Consider the following 24,500-nt stretch of genomic DNA (forward strand, 5'->3'; position numbering starts at 1 on the left):
ATTTTTCTCTCTAACAAGTGTTTACGGTCCTTGGCTTTCTTTATACTGAACAGCAAATTGTACTACTTGAATTATTTTCATTCTGAATTTAGGGGGAGGTAGGTCCATATGCCTCCGAGGATTAAAACTAAATTAAACACAAAATCAATGAAATTTGGAATAAATCCCGTCATCCAAATAACTGACAGTTAAATAACTATTTCCTTGAAGGGCGAAATGCATTGGATTTGGAGTCAGTTAATTGGACTGCTTCACAATGTATATGTAGTAGAATCCATACATTTCTGTGTGTGTATGTGTGTGTGCACACATGCGCACACACGTGCTCATGAATGCGTGCACGCATGTGAGTTTTATGTGCATGTGTGTGTTTGTGCATACATACATGAATGTGTGTGTATATGTCCATGTGTGTATGTTTTGTGTGTATACATGCATGTATGCACACGTGTGTGCACATGTGTATACCTGAGTGTGTATGTGTGTATGTGGAGGCCCAGAGGATGATATTAGGCATCTTCCTTGATAGCTCTTCACCTTACTATTTGAGGCTTGGTCTCTCATTGAACCTAATGCACACCAATTCAGCTATGCTGTTGGTTAGCAAACCTTACAGATCCTCTTGTTTCTGTTTCCCAGTGTAGGATGGCAGGTGTGTAATGCTATGCCCAATTTTTATATGGGTGTTTAGGATCCCAATTCAGGTCTGTGTGCTTGCACAACCAACTCTGACCATTGAGTCAGCTCTCTAGCTCGACTTCTCCCATTTTCAGTACATGCAAACGTAATCTGGGAACACTTACTCTTTTTTATGCTTTTTATATTTGAATTAACCATTCAATTAAGAGTTAAAATGTCTTTCACTGTCGTCATCTCTTCCAAATTTCAAAAAAATATTTGTACCTCAACAATACAACACATTTTTATAACTTAGATAAAAATTATTGCATATATAATTTTATCCCTAGTTAGTTAAAATAGGATAGTAACGTAGCAAAGAAGGTTCAAAAAATGCTGAATTTAAAATCATGGCATGTCTATCAATAGGGAATAGCCTGGGGAACGGAAAGAGAATCTGTGTTCCTAGAGCAACAAATTTGCTTTGAATTATCCAGTTGTGTGTACTTTTTTTTTTTTTAAATAGCATTCAACTAATGAAAACGCTGACTGGTTGGCATGAGTTATTTCAGTGGCAGGAGACAGTAGCTGAGTAGAATTGGGGGTATGCTAAGTTCAACTTTTTGATTTAAAACAACAACAACAACAACAACACCTTCTTGCTTTAAGTTGTAACAAAAAACAAAACAAAATAACAAAATAACAAAACAAACAAACAACAACTTCAAAACCCAATGAGGTTCCAGGGAATAGAACACAGCATGAAGAACTTTTTCTTATTCTCAATTTAGTTTGGTCATTGGGAAAATAGCAAACCCTCAAGAAAATGATGTACTTACTGCTTTCAATTTTCCCAAAAGGTAAGTGTTAGTTGTAAAGTGACAGTTTAATAATGGAAGATCAATGTCAAAGTTTAATAATCCCTTTGCCAGCGCCCATACTCTATCTGTAGCCTTAACCTAGAATTGCAGAGAACCCATAACTTTCTGAGTATTGTCCAACATTTTTATATTTCAAAGTGTCAGGTTGAAGGACTTCTAGATTTGGAGACCGTAAAACTTATACCTAAGATAATGGAGCTGGGAAAGCTCACGGAAGTAAACAGAAGCTAGAGGGGAGGGCTTCAGCTACGGAAGCACTAGGTAGTCCTGAAGAGGTAGATAGAGACAAGATAGACCAATGGACAATAGATAGAGATTGGTAGGTGGGCAGATGGATAGAGGGAAAGTTAGACTGAGACATAAATAAATCACTGGAGATTATCCCTCGCAAACAGGAATTTACCCACAGTAGTTATCATTGTACTTTGGCACAGTTTGACTTTGGCACAGTTTTTCTGGATGTTGTGAGGTATAGCTCTTCTTTCAGGTTTATTAAATGTTATTTTATCTATTTACATTGCTTCTTTGAGACAGTGTCTAGCTATACAGCCAGGGTAGTTTTGAACTCATGTTTCATTAATAATGGAAGATCTCAATGTCAAGGTTTAATAATCCCTGCGCTAGTGCCCAGTACATGGGTGTATGCGATTATTCCCAACCTTAAGAATTATTTTTAAAATAATAATTGAGCTATTCATTTACATTTTTTCATTCTAAATGTTTATTACATTTTTATTTATATATATATATGTGTGTATATATATATATATATATATATATATATATATATATATATATATATTGGTGTGTATGTGTATCCACACGGATGCATATGTGCTGTGGCAAATGTGTCAAAGTAAGAGGAAAGCTTGTGGCAGTCAGTTTTCTCTTCCCATCACGTGAGTCCTGGGATCGGACTCTGGTCATCAGGCATGGCAGCAAGCACCTTTACCTGTTAAGCCATTTTACTGGCCCTGAGCATTTCCTTGGTGTAGAACATACTGAAATGCCTGTTTCCATGCGAGGCAGTGTCAGAGGAGAATGGAGAAACTGGTTGAGTGCTGTCAGAAGTAAAAGAATGCTGTCCCAGAGAACTGTCTTCTCATCCTTAGGACAGAAGAGCCCAAAATAACTTACACTATTTCTGTGACCACAAGCATCGAATACCTGCTTTCACCTTGGATAGTTCAGACAGTCACTCAAAGAGTCATTGAATTTGTAATTTTTATGATTAAATAAAGGCGAGGAAAACCCTAGAGTTCAATTAGCAAGGTTGTGGTTGCTTTGAATGTGTGTGTCAGAGAGGCCGAGGAGAGGAAAGCTGTTTTAATGGTGGTGCCAACTGCAGAACACAAATTCAATGTTGTTTTGAAAGATAAATACATAGAAAGCATTACCATATGACATTTAAATATGTACACAACACAAGTGCAGGCAATAATATGGACCAGTGCTCAATCAGGAAACTTTTGAAATGTCACATTTGGTCACATGTGTGTGTGTTTTAAATAAACATCAGGTTCACATAAAGTGTGTGCAGTTTTGAGGAAATTGCAAGTTAATGAGAAACGAGAAACAAATGAGATGCTTATTAAGTTCTAGTAAAGTTAATAGGGAAACAATCATGGAAGAGATATTCAGAAAATGGTACACTTTGAGAATATATAATTAATGGGCTTCTAGCAGGAGCTGATTTGAAAGTATGGAAGACCTTTCCAGTGTAATCTTTATACTGCTTCCAAAAGTCACCCTGGCTAATTTAAATCTGATGTGAACATCTCCTGTGCTGTAAAATGCTTTCTTTCCTCTTGTCATGATTTAGACATGGAAATACCAGGAGTTCATAAAAGTAATATCTGCAGTTCAATTACAAGTTGAAGATATAGTTCATTACTCCACTGTAAAACACACATGACTTTTCATTCTCTTTTCTTTTTCTCTGAGGCTTGTTTTTGACTTCCTTCTGATAAAAACCTTTGTTAAATGTGCAAGTTACAGATGACTATCTATAGGAACTTCTCAGAGTAAAGGAATTCTGTTGCATTCTTACTCAAAACTCCAAACCTTACTACTGGTACTGAAGAAGGAAAGCCCCACAGGGTAAGGACAGTAGATTCTTTTAACCACTAAAAGGGAAATCAGGTTAGAAATTTGACATGTGCTTTTGGTTAAACACATCAAGAGGGGAAAACACTTAAAGGGCCAGGGCACATATGTTTGTATAACAATATCTTGCAAATTCGAATGCTTATAACTCTGGAGATAAAGATTAAAAAGCACAGTCAGCTAGCAAGCTCCAGCTGAGAAGGCAATCCTTTATGGACCCAGCTGTGATAGCCAGGCATGCTGGAAAACAAACAGTCCATCACAGATAATTATTGTGCTCCAGGAATTAACTTTCTAGAATTAATTCCCATTCCAGAATTGCCTTGCTTTTTTGTTTTGTCTTTTCGATTACTTTATCCTTTTCTTTTCCTTCTTTCTTTCCATCTTTCCTTTCTGTTTTGAGACAGAGTGTGGCTAGGCCAGGCTGGCCTTGAACTCAATTCAACTCCCTGTTTCTCTCCACTTTATGTTGGGATTACAAGAATGCTCTTTGTTCAGCCCAGTTTTAGAATCTTCATTGGATAAGAGTATTCTCATTAAATGTGCTACATTTAGTACTGAATGCACTATATAATCAATACCACGTTGACTCTGACCGAATTCACCATATAATCAATCCCATGCTGACTCCAACTGAATACACTATATAATCAATACTGCACTGTCGCTGACAAATCACTAAGTAATTTTCTATCACAAATCTCAACTATAGACCTTCATTTCTGAAACTGTCCTTTGTTAGAGAACCTAACATCATAGTGGCTTTTACTGGGATTGAAATTTCACAGAATAAAAGAGAAAAAGAATTCCTCTTCTGACTTAAGCAACACACAGGTCTGAAGACTGTTGTTAACCTGCTCTGCCTTTAGAGAGTTCTCCTTCCTGTCATGCATGCCTAATCTCTAACAAATGAACGTTTGAATTATCAGGCAGCTTCTCAAGATGATGTGTTCTATTTTATATTTGCCATGTCATTTGAAAATTGACGATTTTAAGGAGATTCTTTGTGGCTGGGCTGGTTTTTGTTTCATTGCTAATGTCTGAGTTAGATCTGGGAGTGGAGCGAAGTGTGGGAGTGCTAGTCTAGCCTGTGAGGTCATAGGTTCCATTCCCAAAAACAAATAGTGACAGACTGGTGTCCATTGCATTATTATTATTATTACTATTAATTTATGGTGATGGGATCTATCACAAAGCCTTAAGCAGGCTGGGCAAGAACAGTACCTCTGAGCTCCATCCCTAGACTCAGTATCAAATGCTTGATATTAACTCTCTTATCTTTCAACACTCTCTGCTGTGTATTCAGGGTATCACTAGTTTGTAAAAAAGCAGAAACATAGGTATATTTCCTATCATAATATTTTTTATACTGTTTGGCTCAATTTTTTTTATATATAATGAGTCCATATTCCAAATAAGGAAATAATCAATCAGCCCTGCTCAACAGAAAGTGCTCAAGCAGGTTATGTAAGGTATGCCAACAGCAGGTACTTCCAGCACTGTGTGATTTAAATGACACCAGGTAGATGCTTAATTAACATTATTTTCACAGTAGCCAAACTAGGGAGCAGAGGCAGAAAGAACCTGCTGAGACTGACTGGTTTTGTAAACACATAGCCTTATTCAGTTAAACTCTGCCATATAAAACTATATGTGTTTGAAAACAGCTTAGGTGCTTTCTAATTAAACTGTCTTTAAAGAAAATTTTGTTTTTCAAAGCATTCTGTGAGTATACACAATAATGAAAGATGTTGCTTCTTTCAGGAAAGATGGGATCCCCTTTAGGGTCTCTGATGTTTGTGGTTTTTCAGTCATCAACTAGGATTAAACTATACATAAGTTATTCACGGTGCCTAGACTTTAGTTCTTTTAGGGCACAGAACTTCATTTGAACTTAAAGTTATTTCTCATTTTCTGACTTTTGTAGTTTGGGTGGAGGAGGGAGAAATTTTTGAAGATTCAGAAGATGCCTCCACCCCCTTGTTCATGACTCAGGCTAACGATTGTGAACCTGCTGAGTCGGGAAACAATGATGAACTTTTGGTATAGGTAGGTCTCTTCTAAAAGAAGCAATTGCCAAAGTATGTTACATAGAAGTGGACAGAAACTACCCACTGGGACGCTTTGTAAAACTCTCAGGCTCTTAAGAAGCTTTGTACAAAATTCTGAAACAGGAAGGGCTTAAGGTGGCTTTGCAACTTACTTGATCAAAGAACTCATTTACTAAAGATATTTTAAAAGAACAACCAGTAAGCTACTGGCTTATACTGTCTGACTGCTACATGCTGAGCCTCTTGAATACTGCTTCTTCTGCTTTTTAAAAGAAAACTTGCACTTTCTCCCTGCACAGGTAAGCTGTGACTATTTGCTCTTGGCAATGTGCTTGGGCCTAGAGGCTTTCCTCTGGGTGTTCTAGAAGGTTAGGTGAGAGACTCCCAGTATGAAGCAAGTTCTCATTGACATGGGACTCAGTGTGGAGGCTTTGCTGTGTTAGCTATGAGTTCTCAGAATCTGTTTTGTTTTGTTTCTTTAATTTATACAAGCTGGAGGCTTCTGAATAAACAATCTTTACGTAAGATGATTCTGTTAGCTAATCACACTCATGGGTCATTAAAGAGCCACAGAATCTAATTCTGACAAGGACAATCTGCCTCTTTACTGGCTGTCAGTACCATGGATCTGTATAGCCAGATCTAGCCACCCACAGACATTCTGCCAGACAGCTGCAGAATCCATGGTTACTCTGCCACATTGAGCTCTGAAGCTTCATGCTACTATGTCCCACCTGGTTCAGCTTGTCTCGATGTTTGAGCCCTTCAAGTCCATACGGAATGGTACAGTGCCTTAAGGGTCTCTTTCTTCCTGGAGTCTCCTCAGTTCTCCCTTAGTTGCCCCCATACCACTCTGGTTAAGCTCCTACCCTGCTTCTGTGTCTTTCTCTCAGGTGTTCTTCTTCCTATATTCCTTCTGTGCCTGCCCACTCCTCTTCCCTGTGTGAAGCTGGGATGAACTCTGATGACATGTGGCTTCACTATCATTTAATATTACTGTTACACTAGGGCATGAAGCATCCCCCAAATGGTGGAAATTTGGTTGACAATTGATAACAAGGGATGAGGTCCTGAGGCCTTGGACCTAATCAGTGGCTGTTTTCTGGACAGTGTAATAGTGTGGTGGCATTTTGGGGAAATAGTGGAGTCTAAAAGGTGGGGGCTGGCTGGAAGAAGCAGGTCACTATCAGAGGTGTGTATGCTTTTGACATCTCATCCCTGACTCCTTCTTCTCATCTCTCAGCTTCCTGTTAGACATTTATTGAGTCACATTGTTCCACTATGTGCTCCCTACCACGAGGCTTTGTCGAAGAATGTGCCAGAATCAATAGACCTAAGGAACCTTGGACAGGAACCTCTGCTATGCAAACAAAGCAAATCCTTCATCCCTCAGGTGTTTTGTTACAGCAATAGCTGGGAAGCATCTAATATCCACCATTCATATGACATTAGTGGGGATATAGGGCAGAGTGATTAAAGAACAGGATAGATAGGTAACAGGCCTGGTGCAGACCAAACTTTAACAGCATCTAATTATACCTGCAAACAGCCCAGTTGTTCACTGTAGATACAGTGCCTGACAGCTATTGTTTAAACTTTTGTACAAACGCAACCACTGTTTTAATGATTAGTACAAGGGCTAAAGAGATGTCTTGGTGGTTAAGAGCATTTGTTATTCATGTAGAGGACCTGGGTTCAGTTCCCACTCAGTGGCTCAAGACCATCTGTAACTCCAGTTCCAGGGGATCTGATGCCCTCTTCCTACCTCCACAGGCACCAGGCACGCACATGGTACACATACATACATGTAGGTAAAACATATATAAAGTAAAAAATAAACCAAAATTTTAGCAAAAGGGAGAGAAATACATGGTTTATATTATTGTCACTTTAACTATTTTATTTTGATATTTTAGAAATATAATCTTGGACCAGGAGATTGAGGCTTGCCTGGTTTACATAGAGAGTTCCAGGTTAACCAAGGGCTACATAATGAAAACCTGTCCAAAAAAAAAAAAAAAAAAGTAGAAGAGGAGGATGAAGAGGAGGAGGAAGAAAAGGTATAGAAGGTATAGGAGTAGGAAGGAGGGAAGGAAGGATGAAAGGAAGGAAGAAAGGAAGGAGAGAGAAAAGAACTACAGCCTTGGAACAGGAGTACATACTACTAATTCCAAGCCCATCAGAATGATTATAAGTTGTAAGAAATGGCAATTATCTTATCTTCAATAGGACAACACATTGATACGTCACATGTTGAAAAAAATGTCAGGCCTGGTAACTGGTAAAATATAGTTACTATTGGTGAATTCTTTTAAAGTTAGGTACTTTAACTTTTCCTGCCCAAGATAGGGCTGTAAATGGGGTGGGGTGGGGTGGGGGTGGGGGGCAGAGCAGAGCAGAGCATAAGCACGCAGGCTTTAGGCTGTGAAATCTATTGCTCACCAGTGAGTATAATTTCCTCCAAATTATTCATCTTTTCAACAAAGAAACTTCAGTGAATGGATAGCTCTGTGCTCAGGTACATTTGGAATTGCAGTGCATGCAATGGATTTGGTTGGATTCTTTTCAAGTGGAAAGAATATTAGAAAGAAGAAAGAACAGTAGATATTAAAATAACAAAACTGCCTGCCATTTGGATGGTTAATGATCAGCAGATTCGCGGGGTTCCATCTAATGTGTGTGTCTTTTTAATGGTTTGTGTAATTTCAGTTCTTTAGCTTTCCTTTTTTTCGTAAATTATTCTAGGTAAGGCTGCAAAGTGCCAGCCCTTTGATTATAGCTTTCCTTCTGTGCTGTTTTAAAGCAGAATAGGACTGAGTTGTTTGCATACATCTGTCCTTTGCCATATATCTATGCAGGGAAAACAAATGGTAAAGTACAGAAAAATCAGGCAAACATGTTTTTATGCTCACCAGCCCTTCACCGTTTCACAGGTGTAGAAGGAAGTGTTGGGTGAGTCATACAGAGCTGGCAGGTGGCTCTGTTGTTAAAATGTCTGCAGCACCAGCATGGGCAATGTATCTGGATCCCAGGCAACCGTGTAGAAGCTGGGCTAGCGTGAGTCTGAGGCATCAGTTCTGGTGAAGAAGGTTGAAGACACAGAGACTTCTGGGGCTCACTGGCCATACAGTCCAGCTAGCTGGTGAGCTCAGGTTCACTGAGAGATTTCATCTCAAAAGCTAGGGTGAGCGTGGTATATAAAGATGCTTGATGTTGCTCTTTGGTAGATTTTTCATGGTCACCATGTATACACACATACATATGCTATACATATACATATGGGTTGCACACACATGTTACACACACACACACATTACACACATAAATGTTACACACATGCATATAGGTTACATGCATGTTACCCACATACATATATACATATACATAGAATACATACACATTACCCATGTAAATATACACATGATTACACACTCATGCACACACATAAAAATAAAGTCACAGAAAAGGAGAGAAAGAGCAGACCTGATACATTCTGGCTTGGGAGGTGGGGAGTGGCATCTCTTTGCTTTTTTGTATCTCTTTTGTTCTGTGCTGTCAAATCTTCCTTTTACTTAGATTTCTCAGGATTTTTATTGTCATTAAGCTTTGAAAGTATATTTGTCCAAGTGACAAAGTACAATACTGATCTTGTGATTGATAACCAAGCCAATTCCCAGCATTCTTAAGGATTCAAATGTGTTAAAAACAAATCAAGAACCTAGCTTACTTTCTCACTTATGACACAAAGCTACCAAAGAATTAGTCTAATTTTTTTCCCTAGGGAATGTAATAGACCACTTTTGATTTTAATTACTATGAGAAAAACGGAAACTACACTAATGTATTTTTATTAAGGTCTATTTATTTTGCTTCTTTTCCTGACAGTGGACCATTTGAACCATGTTCTTGTTTTTTTACTCACTGACTTATAATTCTTTTCCACCTCTTATTCTAGGATCTTATTTTGTATCTTTGGCAGCCACTGTGTAATCTCAGGATTCCAATGGCACACCCTCCTGCCCCACATGCACCCTTGCCAGAATTTTAAAGGAAAGAACACCTGCTTATCTTATTAGGAGACATGAGCGTCTTATTTTCCACCTGAAGAGGTAGTGCTTTCTTTTTTGAATATGAACTGAAGACTGACCTCTTTTCTTTTTTTTTTTTTTTTTTTTTTTTTTTCCATTTTTTATTAGGTATTTAGCTCATTTACATTTCCAATGCTATACCAAAAGTCCCCCTTACCCACCCACCCCCACTCCCCTACCCACCCACTCCCCCCCTTTGGCCCTGGCGTTCCCCTGTACCGGGGCACACAAAGTCTGCGTGTCCAATGGGCCTCTCTTTCCAGTGATGGCCGACTAGGCCATCTTTTGATACATATGCAGCTAGAGTCAAGAGCTCAGGGGTACTGGTTAGTTCATAATGTTGTTCCACCTATAGGGTTGAAGATCCCTTTAGCTCCTTGGGTACTTTCTCTAGCTCCTCCATTGGGAGCCCTGTGATCCATCCATTAGCTGACTGTGAGCATCCACTTCTGTGTTTGCTAGGCCCCGGCATAGTCTCACAAGAGACAGCTACATCTGGGTCCTTTCAGTAAAATCTTGCTAGTGTATGCAATGGTGTCAGCATTTGGAAGCTGATTATGGGGTGGATCCCTGGATATGGCAGTCTCTACATGGTCCATCCTTTCATCTCAGCTCCATACTTTGTTTCTGTAACTCCTTCCATGGGTGTTTTGTTCCCACTTCTAAGGAGGGGCATAGTGTCCACACTTCAGTCTTCATTTTTCTTGAGTTTCATGTGTTTAGGAAATTGTATCTTATATCGTGGGTATCCTAGGTTTTGGGCTAGTATCCACTTATCAGTGAGTACATATTGTGTGAGTTCCTTTGTGATTGTGTTACCTCACTCAGGATGATGCTCTCCAGGTCCATCCATTTGGCTAGGAATTTCATAAATTCATTCTTTTTAATAGCTGAGTAGTACTCCATTGTGTAGATGTACCACATTTTCTGTATCCATTCCTCTGTTGAGGGGCATCTGGGTTCTTTCCAGTTTCTGGCTATTACAAATAAGGCTGCTATGAACATAGTGGAGCATGTGTCCTTCTTACCAGTTGGGGCTTCTTCTGGATATATGCCCAGGAGAGGTATTGCTGGATCCTCCGGTAGTACTATGTCCAATTTTCTGAGGAACCGCCAGACTGATTTCCAGAGTGGTTGTACAAGCCTGCAATCCCACCAACAATGGAGGAGTGTTCCTCTTTCTCCACATCCTCGCCAGCATCTGCTGTCACCTGAATTTTTGATCTTAGCCATTCTCACTGGTGTGAGGTGGAATCTCAGGGTTGTTTTGATTTGCATTTCCCTGATGATTAAGGATGTTGAACATTTTTTCAGGTGCTTCTCTGCCATTCGGTATTCCTCAGGTGAGAATTCTTTGTTCAGTTCTGAGCCCCATTTTTTAAGGGGGTTATTTGATTTTCTGAGGTCCACCTTCTTGAGTTCTTTATATGTGTTGGATATTAGTCCCCTATCTGATTTAGGATAGGTAAAGATCCTTTCCCAGTCTGTTGGTGGTCTTTTTGTCTTATAGACAGTGTCTTTTGCCTTGCAGAAACTTTGGAGTTTCATTAGGTCCCATTTGTCAATTCTCGATCTTACAGCACAAGCCATTGCTGTTCTGTTCAGGAATTTTTCCCCTGTGCCCATATCTTCAAGGCTTTTCCCCACTTTCTCCTCTATAAGTTTCAGTGTCTCTGGTTTTATGTGAAGTTCCTTGATCCACTTAGATTTGACCTTAGTACAAGGAGATAAGTATGGATCGATTCGCATTCTTCTACATGATAACAACCAGTTGTGCCAGCACCAATTGTTGAAAATGCTGTCTTTCTTCCACTGGATGGTTTTGGCTCCCTTGTCGAAGATCAAGTGACCATAGGTGTGTGGGTTCATTTCTGGGTCTTCAATTCTATTCCATTGGTCCACTTGTCTGTCTCTATACCAGTACCATGCAGTTTTTATCACAATTGCTCTGTAGTAAAGCTTTAGGTCAGGCATGGTGATTCCACCAGAGGTTCTTTTATCCTTGAGAAGAGTTTTTGCTATCCTCGGTTTTTTGTTATTCCAGATGAATTTGCAAATTGCTCCTTCTAATTCGTTGAAGAATTGAGTTGGAATTTTAATGGGGATTGCATTGAATCTGTAGATTGCTTTTGGCAAGATAGCCATTTTTACAATGTTGGTCCTGCCAATCCATGAGCATGGGAGATCTTTCCATCTTCTGAGATCTTCTTTAATTTCTTTCTTCAGGGACTTGAAGTTTTTATCATACAGATCTTTCACTTCCTTCGTTAGAGTCACGCCGAGATATTTTATATTATTTGTGGCTATTGAGAAGGGTGTTGTTTCCCTAATTTCTTTCTCAGCCTGTTTATTCTTTGTGTAGAGAAAGGCCATTGACTTGTTTGAGTTAATTTTATATCCAGCTACTTCACCGAAGCTGTTTATCAGGTTTAGGAGTTCTCTGTTGGAATTTTTAGGGTCACTTATATATACTATCATATCATCTGCAAAAAGTGATATTTTGACTTCCTCTTTTCCAATTTGTATCCCCTTGATCTCCTTTTGTTGTCGAATTGCTCTGGCTAATACTTCAAGTACTATGTTGAAAAGGTAGGGAGAAAGTGGGCAGCCTTGTCTAGTCCCTGATTTTAGTGGGATTGCTTCCAGCTTCTCTCCATTTACTTTGATGTTGGCTTCTGGTTTGCTGTAGATTGCTTTTATCATGTTTAGGTATTGGCCTTGAATTCCTGATCTTTCCAGAACTTTTATCATGAATGGGTGTTGGATCTTGTCAAATGCTTTTTCTGCATCTAACGAGATGATCATGTGGTTTTTGTCTTTGAGTTTGTTTATATAATGGATTACATTGATGGATTTTCGTATATTAAACCATCCCTGCATCCCTGGAATAAAACCTACTTGGTCAGTATGGATGATTGCTTTAATGTGTTCTTGGATTCGGTTAGCGAGAATTTTATTAAGAATTTTTGCATCGATGTTCATAAGAGAAATTGGTCTGAAGTTCTCTATCTTTGTTGGATCTTTCTGTGGTTTAGGTATCAGAGTAATAGTGGCTTCATAAAATGAGTTGGGTAGAATACCTTCTACTTCTATCTTGTGAAAAAGTTTGTGCAGAACTGGAGTTAGATCTTCTTTGAAGGTCTGATAGAACTCTGCACTAAACCCGTCTGGTCCTGGGCTTTTTTTGGCTGGGAGACTATTAATAACTGCTTCTATTTCTTTAGGGGATATGGGACTGTTTAGAAGGTCAACTTGATCCTGATTCAACTTTGGTACCTGGTATCTGTCCAGAAATTTGTCCATTTCGTCCAGGTTTTCCAGTTTTGTTGAGTATAGCCTTTTGTAGAAGGATCTGATGGTGTTTTGGATTTCTTCAGGATCTGTTGTTATGTCTCCCTTTTCATTTCTGATTTTGTTAATTAGGATTTTGTCCCTGTGCCCTTTAGTGAGTCTAGCTAAGGGTTTATCTATCTTGTTGATTTTCTCAAAGAACCAACTCCTTGTTTGGTTAATTCTTTGAATAATTCTTCTTGTTTCCACTTGGTTGATTTCACCCCTGAGTTTGATTATTTCCTGCCGTCTACTCCTCTTGGGTGAATTTGCTTCCTTTTTTTCTAGAGCTTTTAGATGTGTTGTCAAGCTGCTAGTATGTGCTCTCTCCCGTTTTTTCTTGAAGGCACTCATAGCTATGAGTTTCCCTCTTAGAAATGCTTTCATTGTGTCCCAAAGGTTTGGGTACGTTGTGGCTTCATTTTCATTAAACTCTAAAAAGTCTTTAATTTCTTTCTTTATTCCTTCCTTGACCAAGGTATCATTGAGAAGAGTGTTGTTCAGTTTCCATGTGAATGTTGGCTTTCTGTTATTTATTTTGTTATTGAAGATCAGCCTTAGTGCATGGTGATCTGATAGGATACATGGGACAATTTCAATATTTTTGAATCTGTTGAGGCCTGATTTGTGACCTATTATGTGGTCAATTTTGGAGAAGGTACCATGAGGTGCTGAGAAGAAGGTATATCCTTTTGTTTTAGGATAAAATGTTCTGTAGATATCTGTCAGATCCATTTGTTTCATCACTTCTGTTAGTTTCAGTGTGTCCCTGTTTAGTTTCTGTTTCCATGATCTGTCCATTGGTGAAAGTGGTGTGTTGAAGTCTCCCACTATTATTGTGTGAGGTGCAATGTGTGCTTTGAGCTTTACTAAAGTTTCTTTAGTGAATGTGGCTGCTCTTGTATTTGGAGCATAGATATTCAGAATTGAGAGTTCCTCTTGGAGGATTTTACCTTTGATGAGAATGAAGTGTCCCTCCTTGTCTTTTTTGATGACTTTGGGTTGGAAGTCAATCTTATCAGATATTAGGATGGCTACTCCTGCTTGTTTCTTCATACCATTTGCTTGGAAAATTGTTTTCCAGCCTTTCATTCTGAGGTAGTGTCTATCTTTTTCTCTGAGATGAGTTTCCTGTAAGCAGCAAAATGTTGGGTCTTGTTTGTGTAGCCAGTTTGTTAGTCTATGTCTTTTTATTGGCGAGTTGAGACCATTGATGTTAAGAGATATTAAGGAAAAGTAATTGTTGCTTCCTGTTATTTTAGTTGTTAAAGGTGGCATTCTGTTCTTGTGGCTGTCTTCTTTTAGGTTTGTTGAGGGATTACCTTCTTGTTTTTTCTAGGGCGTTGTTCCGTTCTTGTATTGGTTTTTTTCTGTTATTATCCTTTGAAGGGCTGGATTCGTGGAGAGATAATGCGTGAATTTGGTTTTGTCGTGGAATACTTTGGTTTCTCCCTCTATGATAATTGAGAGTTTGGCTGGGTATAGTAGCCTGGGCTGCAGTTTGTGTTCTCTTAGTGTCTGTATAACATCTGTCCAGGCTCTTCTGGCTTTCATAGTCTCTGGTGAAAAATCTGGTGTAATTCTGATAGGCTTGCCTTTATATGTTACTTGACCTTTTTCCCTTACTGCTTTTAGTATTCTATCTTTATTTAGTGCATTTGATGTTCTGATTATTATGTGTCGGGAGGAATTTCTTTTCTGGTCCAGTCTATTTGGAGTTCTGTAGGCTTCTTGTATGTTCATATGCATCTCATTCTTTAGATTTGGGAAGTTTTCTTCAATAATTTTGTTGAAGATGTTTGCTGGACCTTTGAGTTGAAAATCTTCATTCTCATCCACTCCTATTATCCGTACGTTTGGTCTTCTTATTGTGTCCTGGATTTCCTGGATATTTTGAGTTAGGATCTTTTTGCATTTTCCATTTTCTTTGATTGTTGTGCCGATGTTCTCTATGGAATCTTCTGCACCTGAGATTCTCTCTTCCATCTCTTGTATTCTGTTGCTGATGCTCAAATCTATGGTTCCAGATTTCTTTCCTAGGGTTTCTATCTCTAGTGTTGCCTCGCTTTGAGTTTTCTTTATTGTGTCTACTTCCCTTTTTAGGTCTAGTATGGTTTTGTTCATTTCCATCACCTGTTTGTATGTTTTTTCCTCTTTTTCTGTAAGGACTTCTACCTGTTTGATTGTGTTTTCCTGTTTTTCTTTAAGGACTTGTAACTCTTTAGCAGTGTTCTCCTGTATTTCTTTAAGTGATTTATTAAAGTCCTTCTTGATGTCCTCTACCATCATCATGAGATATGCTTTTAAATCTAGGTCTAGGTTCTCAGGTGTGTTGGGGTTCCCTGGACTGGGCGAAGTGGGTGTGCTGGGTTCTGGTGATGGTGAGTGGTCTTGGTTCCTGTTAGTAAGATTCCTCCGTTTACCTTTCGCCATCTGGTAATCTCTGGAGTTAGTAGTTATAGTTGACTCTGTTTAGAGATTGTTCTTCTGGTGATTCTGTTACCGTCTATCAGCAGACCTGGGAGACAGATTCTCTCCTCTGAGTTTCAGTGCTCAGAGCACTCTCTGCTGGCAAGCTCTCTTACAGGGAAGGTGCGCAGATATCTTGTATTTGGACCTCCTCCTGGCCGAAGAAGAAGGCCCAAAACAGGACCTTTCTCAGATACTGTGTTGCTTTGGCAGTTCCCAGGTGGTACAGACTCTCACCTAAGCAGACTAAATTCCTAAGTTCCTTGGAGTCCCGGGACCAAGATGGCGACCGCTGCTGCTGTGGCTTAGGCCGCCTCCCCAGCCGGGTGGGCACCTGTCTTCCAGTCCGGAAGGTGGCCGGCTGTCCCCGGCCCACACAGGGTGCTGCCTCAGCGCCTCTGTGCTTCTGCCTGTTCCAGAAGCTGTCAGGTTCTCTGGCGCACCCTCTCACCTGTTCAGACTAATTTCCTAAGTTCGGCGGGTCTCAGACCAAGATGGCGACCGCTGCTGCTGTGGCTTAGGCCGCCTCCCCAGCCGGGCGGGCACCTGTCCTCCGGTCCGGACGGTGGCTGGCTGTCCCCGGCCCACAAAGGGTGCTTCCTCAGCGCCTCTGTGCTTCCGCCTGTTCCAGAAGCTGTCAGGTTCTCTGGCGCACCCTCTCACCTGTTCAGACTAATTTCCTAAGTTCGGCGGGTCCCGGACCAAGATGGCGACCGCTGCTGCTGTGGCTTAGGTCGCCTCCCCAGCCGGGCGGGCACCTGTCCTCCCGTCCGGAAGGTGGCCGGCTGTCCCCGGCCCACACAGGGTGCTGCCTCAGCCCCTCTGTACTTCTGCCTGTTCCAGAGGCTGTGAGGTTCTCTGGAGCACCCTCTCACCTGTTCAGACTAATTTCCTAAGTTCGGCGGGTCCCGGACCAAGATGGCGACCGCTGCTGCTGTGGCTTAGGCCGCCTCCCCAGCCGGGCGGGCACCTGTCCTCCGGTCCAGACGGTGGCTGGCTGTCCCCGGCCCACAAAGGGTGCTGCCTCAGTGCCTCTGTGCTTCCGCCTGTTCCAGAAGCTGTCAGGTTCTCTGGCGCACCCTCTCACCTGTTCAGACTAATTTCCTAAGTTCGTCGGGTCCCGGACCAAGATGGCGACCGCTGCTGCTGTGGCTTAGGCCGCCTCCCCAGCCGGGCACTGACCTCTTTTCTAACTCTGGCATGGGTGGAACAGAATCTACCGCTTGTTTGAAGCTGCAAATGGGAGTCTACCTAGCTACAATTTTCTCAAATTCTGAGATTCTTTTGGAATTCAGTGAGGGTAGGGGAGCAAGAGAGTAAGTGAGAGACTGAGTTAAGGGAGGGAGGGAGGGAGGAAAGAGGGAGGGTATGAGGGAGGGAGGGAGGGAGAGAGGGAAGAAGAAAGAGCTTGTAAACCAAGTGTCAGAAAGTTGTACTCAAAAAACAAAACAAAACAAAACAAAACAAACCCCACAAAGCCAAAGCTGAGCATGGTGGTGCATGCCTTTAATTCCAGCACTTGGGAGGCAGAGGCAGGTGGATTTCTGAGTTCGAGGCCAGCCTGGTCTACAGAGTGGGTTTCAGGATAGCCAGGACTGTACAGAGAAACCCTGTCTTGAAAAACCAAAAAAAAAAAAAAAAAAAAAAAAAAACCCAAAAAAAAAAAAAAAAAAAAAGAAGAAAGTTGTACTATTAGTATTCTTGGCTGTCTTTTACAATTCAAAAATTTATGCAATTAATTTTCTGATCTGGCAGGAACTTTGTTATTAATATAAATTATGTTTACCCAATATGAGCTCTATCAATATGATACAAACTGCTTAAAGTTGACATACTAGTTAGACCTTTAAAAAACAGATTCTTCCTAATGAAGTGGCCAAGAAAAATCTCAACTATTTATGCCTGTTTTGTTTCCTTGTCCTGACTCAAAGACCTTCTGCTTAATAATCTGCCTGTGGAGATGTCTCATCCCAGACAGTGCTATGTCAACATTGCTACAGCTCAAATCAGTCCGTGGTCTTTTCAGGCATCTATCACTTTAGAAACTTGAGCAGCTGACAATGATCTTACTAGTTAGTTTAAAACTCTTGTGAGAATAAATTACTACAGCAACCTTGTTCGTTCTTTCAGTATTGGGTTATCTTGGAATTTCTTTTTCTAAGACTTTCTTTGAGTGTTCTGTAGATAGAAGACAGAAGGCCTCTCATGGCTGAGTGAAGAAAGTCTCTGCATCTTTCTGACTGTTACTAAAGAGCTAATGTCAACTTTTTTTTTCCCCCAAATGCCATGTCATCTCAGGGTACCTGAGGCAAGTGCTAGCAATTTTAGGTAATTCCATCATTTATATAATGGGTAACTTATGCTAAATCATTTAACCTTGAGTATACGGGCACCCCTTAAGGCCTTTCATGTAGTGCAGGAAATAATTAAACACCTCTTCCATGGGAGTTAAATTTGGGGAGAAGGAAAAAGAAGTTAAATGGATAAGGTTAAGGCAAGTGCATGTTTAACTGTTTAATACTGTGGCTCTTTTCTGATTATATGTACAGTTTTAAGTTTGAGAAAATTCTTTCTCCACCTGACATTTAAAAAGCTTAACTTGTATTCTGCACAGGAGAGCAGGCAGACACAACCACGTGTTACAGCCTTCAAATGAAACAAGCTGACTCATGACATGACTCAGTCTTCTTTCTCAGGTAAAGTCACCCAGGTGCCTACCAAGGCAACTGTGCTTACTTTTAGTTTATGACCTTACAGTTCATGTGTCCACACGTGTACAGATTCTTGTGTTATCACATGATCCCCTTCAATCCAGCAAGAATGTGCAAGGTGCCACCATGTACTGGGATTGTGCTCAGTGAAAGGCAGACACTGAGGCAGACCTTTTTTGTAGGTATGAAATTTGCTAGAAGAGCTATTAAGGCCATAGACAGCAACATAGCAGGGCTTTGAGGAGAGAACAGGCTCACATGGTAGAGTGAGGGACCTTTCTTACACATTTTAGAAGAAGAGACTGTTTCTATAGGAGGTAACTTAAGGGGAGTCCATAGTATATGCTTGTTGTTGAGCTGTCTCTGATTCCTGGTAGGTAGGAGGTGGGCATGGGGGAGTTTGGTAGCCTGGGGCCTGTATGCAGAGCCAGCTGTGGGGATGGGGAAGGGGAGAATCCGGGAACCAAATGCCTTTATTTCAGGAACTGTCGTTGTTGAAGTAAAATGGAGGAGCTTTACAAAACATCATGGCCATGGCTGCAATCAGGATGTATTTTTTGGCATCTGGGGTTTTAACAATCAGTGGCAAGTAATGACACAGGAAGAACCGATTGTCAGTGTTCAGTTCAAGTTCTTTAACCCTAAAGCACCATGTGTGCCTGTTTCGACCTGACATCGAAATGTCAGCTTCTGTTCATCTCACCTGAAGGATTTTATCCCCGGGCTGTAGTAGGTTGGATGCTGGTCCATCAGGCTGAACCCTAGTAACAAAGATACCCTATAAGTCAGAAGTGACAGAGGTTAGGAGCTTATCACCAACAAGTAGGTGCACTTAAATACATTTACATTCATATAGAAAACAGTGAAAAGCAGTTTTTAAAAGTCACAGTTTATACAAGTAAGCTCTACAAGGATTATAGTATTTAAAGTAGAACACTGTTCCACAGAGTCAAGTCTAATAAAAACCACATGTGATATAAAGATTACCTTGTCTTCATTAAGTACAATTGCAGTTTATATATCAAACTCACAGCCATCAATAGAAATGTCTTTTTGTATAAATTCTGAATTTGACACAATTACTGGTACAGGCTGTAATCTTAGACTCAGGAGGCCGAGGTGGGAGGATTGATGTGAACTTTAAAAAAAAAATTGTTTTGTTTTGTTTTTTGAGTTGGGGTTTCTCTGTGTAGCCTTGGCTGTCCTGGAACTCACTCTGTAGACAAGGTTGGCCTTGAACTCAGAGATCTGCTGCCTGTCTGAATTGATGTGAATTTGAGGCAAGTAGAGCTACATAGTGAGTTCTGGGCCAGCCTGGGATACAGTATGAGACCTTGTCTCAACAGTGAGCAATCGATGAAGAATCTAATAAAAGACTAACCAAACCAACTCAAACAATCAATCAAACAAGCAACAACTCAACAATAAAAACAGCATTGCCAAACTTAGTTCCAAAGTGGAAAATTTGGACGGGAAAGAGAAATGAGTTGTTTGAGAATCAAGACAGTTGGGTGAGATGCAGCGCTGGTTTCATTAATCACTGGGGGCATCTGCATTGTGATGACAGACACAGACCCTGCAGTCAGTCATTCCCTCCTTGGCCTGGCAGATTGTGTGTACATCCACCCAGGGGACTGCTGCTGATGACTCTTAGCTCCCTTTGGAAGCTTCCTTCTTCCCTCCTGTGCTGTGACAGGCATCATGACAGTACTGTGCCAAACAAGCCACTGGATCTCTGGCTGCTGAGGTGAAGTTTCAGCCCTTACGTCACCCCATCTGCCAGTGACTGCCACTCAGCTGATCCTGATCACCCCTCTTCAGCTCACCATCTCACCATGCAGAGACAGTTTAATGAGGTTTGCATAAATCCAAACCATAGGAGGCTAAATTACACAGTCATATCCACATATCCACAATACCAGAGACCTCAGTGCAGAGCCTGGCTGCTTAGACAACATGAAGGTGACATCTGTGGCATGCTTAATTTCAGTAGTAGCATCGTGGTTACAGGATTTGATTACTGTGGACCCGCCCTAAAGCTGACTTTTATGGTGGCCTGAGCTTTCTAAAGTCATTATTTCCTTTTTTTCTAAAGTTTGTTTTTTTTTTTTCCAGTCAATAAATTTCACAAGCTAAGATGCTTCTATTTCTGTAACTCCCTCATCTCTCTGTTCTTTCTCAGCATACAGCCACACTAGTGAAGCCAGAGAGCAGTGAGGGTGCCCTGTGATCCCGGCCTTGTTATTTGTGTATTGTTCCCCAAAGACTGCCTCAGGGTATAGGGCCAAGATGTTCCATTTTATATGTAATGTAAAGATACTTCTTTGGAAAAAAATTTCACCTAAGTCCAAGCCAATCTGAGTCTCTAAGACAGGGATTGATTAGAGATGAAAATTATCACAACATCTTTCAATAGTTCACTTCATTCTGAGACTTGAAAGAATATTTTGACATTGGAGACAGAATTTGGTAGAGAATCATCAAATTTTTTTGGTATTAAAAATGTAGATGAATAACATTCTTTCTGGTAAAAAAAAAAGTTTCTTTTAAATTTCTGGGACAACAGGAAGCCACCTGGTTGATTGGAGGATCTAGGCATGCTCAGATCCTGACATGTGACACAATGTGAAATGTGTTGCAAGCTATCAAACAATACATCAGAAAGTACACTAATATCCAACTATCTAAAGTTACAGCCAAGCCATCTCACCCCAAAAGGTATTCTCTCCTTTGCACATCTCTCTCACATCGAACACTCTGTATTTGACCTTTTACTGCAGCGATAACACATCACCATAGATTTAGTGACTTAAAACACCACCATGCTTATCATCTCATGGTGTTGGAGTCCAGACCCTGCTGTCATGGTGCCAAAGCAAAGGCTCTGGCAGAGCTGTGTGGTCCTCCTGTGGAGGACTCACTTTTCCATCCTTTCTAGATCAGCTTCTAGAGATGTGCAGATTCTTGGATGATGACCTTCTTGTTTGTCTCAAAGATAGCATGGACCATCTCTGTGACCACTTCTCCCTTTCACCAGAGCCAGAGGAGTTTTCCCACCTCCAAGAACCCTTCTGGATAATCTAGAGTAATCTCAAGGTTCTTAGCCTTCACATATTCCTGTTTACTATGTAATGTGCTATAATCATGGGTTCTGGAAATTAGGATGTGGGCACATTTGGGGAATCATATTTTCTATCTGGTACACTGCAGCCATAGCCAACACATTTCTGGAGTTAGTCTTCCTTGTGTAACATTTATAAACTGGCAAGTATACTTTTATTTATATAATGTTTCTTCATTAGTAAAATGTATATAAAATGGCAAATAAAAGAAAGCTGTCTTAGGTGGGCAGATGCATATAGAATATCTGGACAGTAGATAATCCCATAGATGATCAATAACCAATGTTATGAATTTTGAAGGTCCTAAGGTTGAGCTACATCTGAACATCTTATATCCAGAAAATCCCACAATTAGAGTGTTTCTAGATTCACTGGCTAGCAGTTATTCCTCTCTGTGAGTATATTAAAGGCCAGCATTTGTCATTTTAATTTGAATCTGACAGGCAATGGGATTATTAGCTTCTCCACATTGGAAAAGAGTTCTGGGAAGTTCTTCCTGCCTCAGCTGTGGACTCCTTGTGGTGGCTCATGGTGAAAGTGGCTCTAATCATTGGCCACTGGCCATACACAACCTGGGTTCCATCTGGGGAGCTTTCCAGCAGTTATTAATGACTTCTGGGAGCTCTTCCCATGATTGTTACAACACAGCATTATCAGCTTTCCATATGGCTGACAGAATCTGATCTAGTTTATGGCATCTCTGACTACGTTTGTCAAATGTCTCTTACTTCATGGTTACTTCTGTGGTTCTTTAGTGACTCAAACAAATGGTTTTACTTGGTAGCTCTCCTAGATGCTGTCTCATATCAGAGCAACATCTTGGCTGCTATAAAGTTTTATTTCCAAAGACTGAATCCTTGGTCTCTGTAGATACTAACATTGGGGTGTATGTGACATTGACTTAGATCTCACAGAACCATGCATCAGAGACCACTATAGATTTTTAACATTGCTAATCCAGATAGGGCTAGCTGGCTGCTCCATGTGACATGTTCTGTTGCTACATAGTTTTAAGTGTGTGTGTGTGTGTGTGTGTGTGTGTGTGTGTGTGTGTGTGTGTGTATCTGCATGTGGGAAGTGTGTGTGACTGTAAGTGCTCTCAGAGGTCAGGAGCATCAGATCTTCCTGGAGCTAGAGTTACAAAGTGACTATGAGCTACCTGAGTTGGATGTTAGGAAATGAACTTGTTAAAAGCAGTATGTGGTGTTAATCACTAATTCACCTTTCCACCCCCTATATTTCTGCCTTGTATTAAAATTTGTCTATTTGTAAGTTCTATGACTCTTCAAGAGGCATTCACAATGAACAGGCTCATGAAAGCCTTTGCTTTTGACAAGTCCTTTCGCAAAATTGTGAGTTGAGATTTCTTAGTGTTGAGATCTGACCTCTTCTGGTTTTCTACCCTCAGCATCTCTGAATACAGACCAAGGACTCAGCAAGTTAAGCCTGCAAGGCCAGCACTTCACATTCCAACTTTAGAGGAGATCAGAACTTTATGTGTTTTTTTTTTTTTTAATGATGAAGGTGAGTGACTGTGACAGTCTCAGCTATTGTCAACGTAGACACAAAAATAGAACTACTCTTAAGGGACCTGCGACCACAGTGCATAAAATATATTTTTAAAAAATTCTCCAAAGTGTTATTTCTAGTCACAGCTTGGAAAATGGTTTCTAGGAAGGCCATATCTCAAGTAAAATTATATCTGTTACAATTCATAGCACATCACATGCTTTAGAATACAGCGCTTCATGTATTCCTGTAAGTACGAAAGTTCAAAGAAGTTTTCCAGAGGGAAAATGACTCATTAAAATAGCAAACAGAGCTTGATGTGAGATAGTGTTGCAGGGGATACTGTCTTCTCTCCAGAGAGTGTAATCAAGCACTGATTTCTTTCAGAAAGCAGGGACATGATTTGCTTATGTTGAGGCTTCTAGAGGCAAAGTTGGGTCACTCTACAGTATAGTCTCTGTAAGGGCTGGGGTGATATACCAATAATAAAAACATTAGCGACCTATAATGATGAACTCTCCTAAAGTTTAATTGCTATGTGTCAGGACTTAGGCTTTGAAGAATCTGCTTCCTTAGTAACAGAAGAATCAAGGCAAGAAAAGAAATTTGTTCCATGGACATTAGAAACTAAGAATAGAGGAAGCCAAGAAGGAGGGAGTGAGGAAAAACATTAGAGAAAGGAGGAAATCACCAGAAATTGAATATAGTATTTCCATGCTATGCCCGAACCTCATTCCTCAAACAGTGAAGCTTAAAATCCATAAAACCTCATGTTGGTGGCCAGTGAGACTCACATGGTGGAAGGAGAGAACCAACTCTTGAAAATTGTTCTCTGACATGTGCACACACACACACACACACACACACACACACACACACACACACACACACCACAAACATATGTAATAATAATAAAAGGCTGTGATCATTAATCTTTGGTGTACAGCTGACTGGATTGAGAATAATCTAGGAGACACACCCCTGGGTCTGTCTGTGAGGATGTTTCCAGAGGTTAAACTGAGGAAAGAAGACTCTAAATGTGGGTTGCACCATTCCATATGCAAAGAACAGTTCCAGACTGAATAAAAAAGGAAGGAAGCTAGCTAAGTGCCAATGGTCATTTCCCCTTGTTTCCTGACTGAAGATGCAATGTGGCCATAAACCTCACTCTCCCACTGCCATGCCCCCTCACCACACCAGAGAGAACCCTCAAACTGAGCAAGACTCAATCCTTCTGGAAGGTGATTTTTATCAGACACAGTGTCACAGCAATGAAAGAAGCAACTATTATAAAATTTATTAGAAGGGATAATTCCTTTGGAGACCTAGAAAATATGTGAGACAGATCCAAATTAGAATTCTCCAGTTGACTATTGTTTGTTCTAGAGGAAGAGATATATGGCTTGGTTTTCAGAGTTCTAGACTCCTATGTCATTCTAAAACATTTTCGGTGCAAAAATAATCAAAAATAAAGGTTTTCTGATTTAAAAGCACCCTTAAGCAATTAATTCCATTTTCCTCTGAGGCTGCTTTCAGAAACAACAGACCGACTACTAGAATATTCTTTAACCTGTTGTCCTTTGGGAAATTGGAATGTAAGAGCTAAAGCTGTGCT

General features: G+C 40.4%; 1 protein-coding gene across 18 annotated transcripts in view; it reads right to left on the minus strand.

Moving 5' to 3' along the window:
• Lrrc7 (leucine rich repeat containing 7) overlaps nt 1-24,500 on the minus strand; it is a 494,798-nt gene that overhangs the window by 18,285 nt on the left and 452,013 nt on the right. For 15 of the 18 annotated variants that reach the window (NM_001370782.1, NM_001370781.1, NM_001291452.2 and 12 more), the window contains one exon: nt 18,958-19,032. In NM_001370782.1, coding sequence (NP_001357711.1) covers nt 18,958-19,032 — 75 coding nt within the window. The remainder of the gene's footprint in view (nt 1-18,957; nt 19,033-24,500) is intronic. The other 3 variants (NM_001291453.2, XM_017319582.2, XM_006501507.4) reach the window with 1 other exon arrangement.

This window comes from Mus musculus, chromosome 3 (assembly GCF_000001635.26).
Source record: "Mus musculus strain C57BL/6J chromosome 3, GRCm38.p6 C57BL/6J".
Classification (NCBI taxonomy): domain Eukaryota; kingdom Metazoa; phylum Chordata; class Mammalia; order Rodentia; family Muridae; genus Mus; species Mus musculus.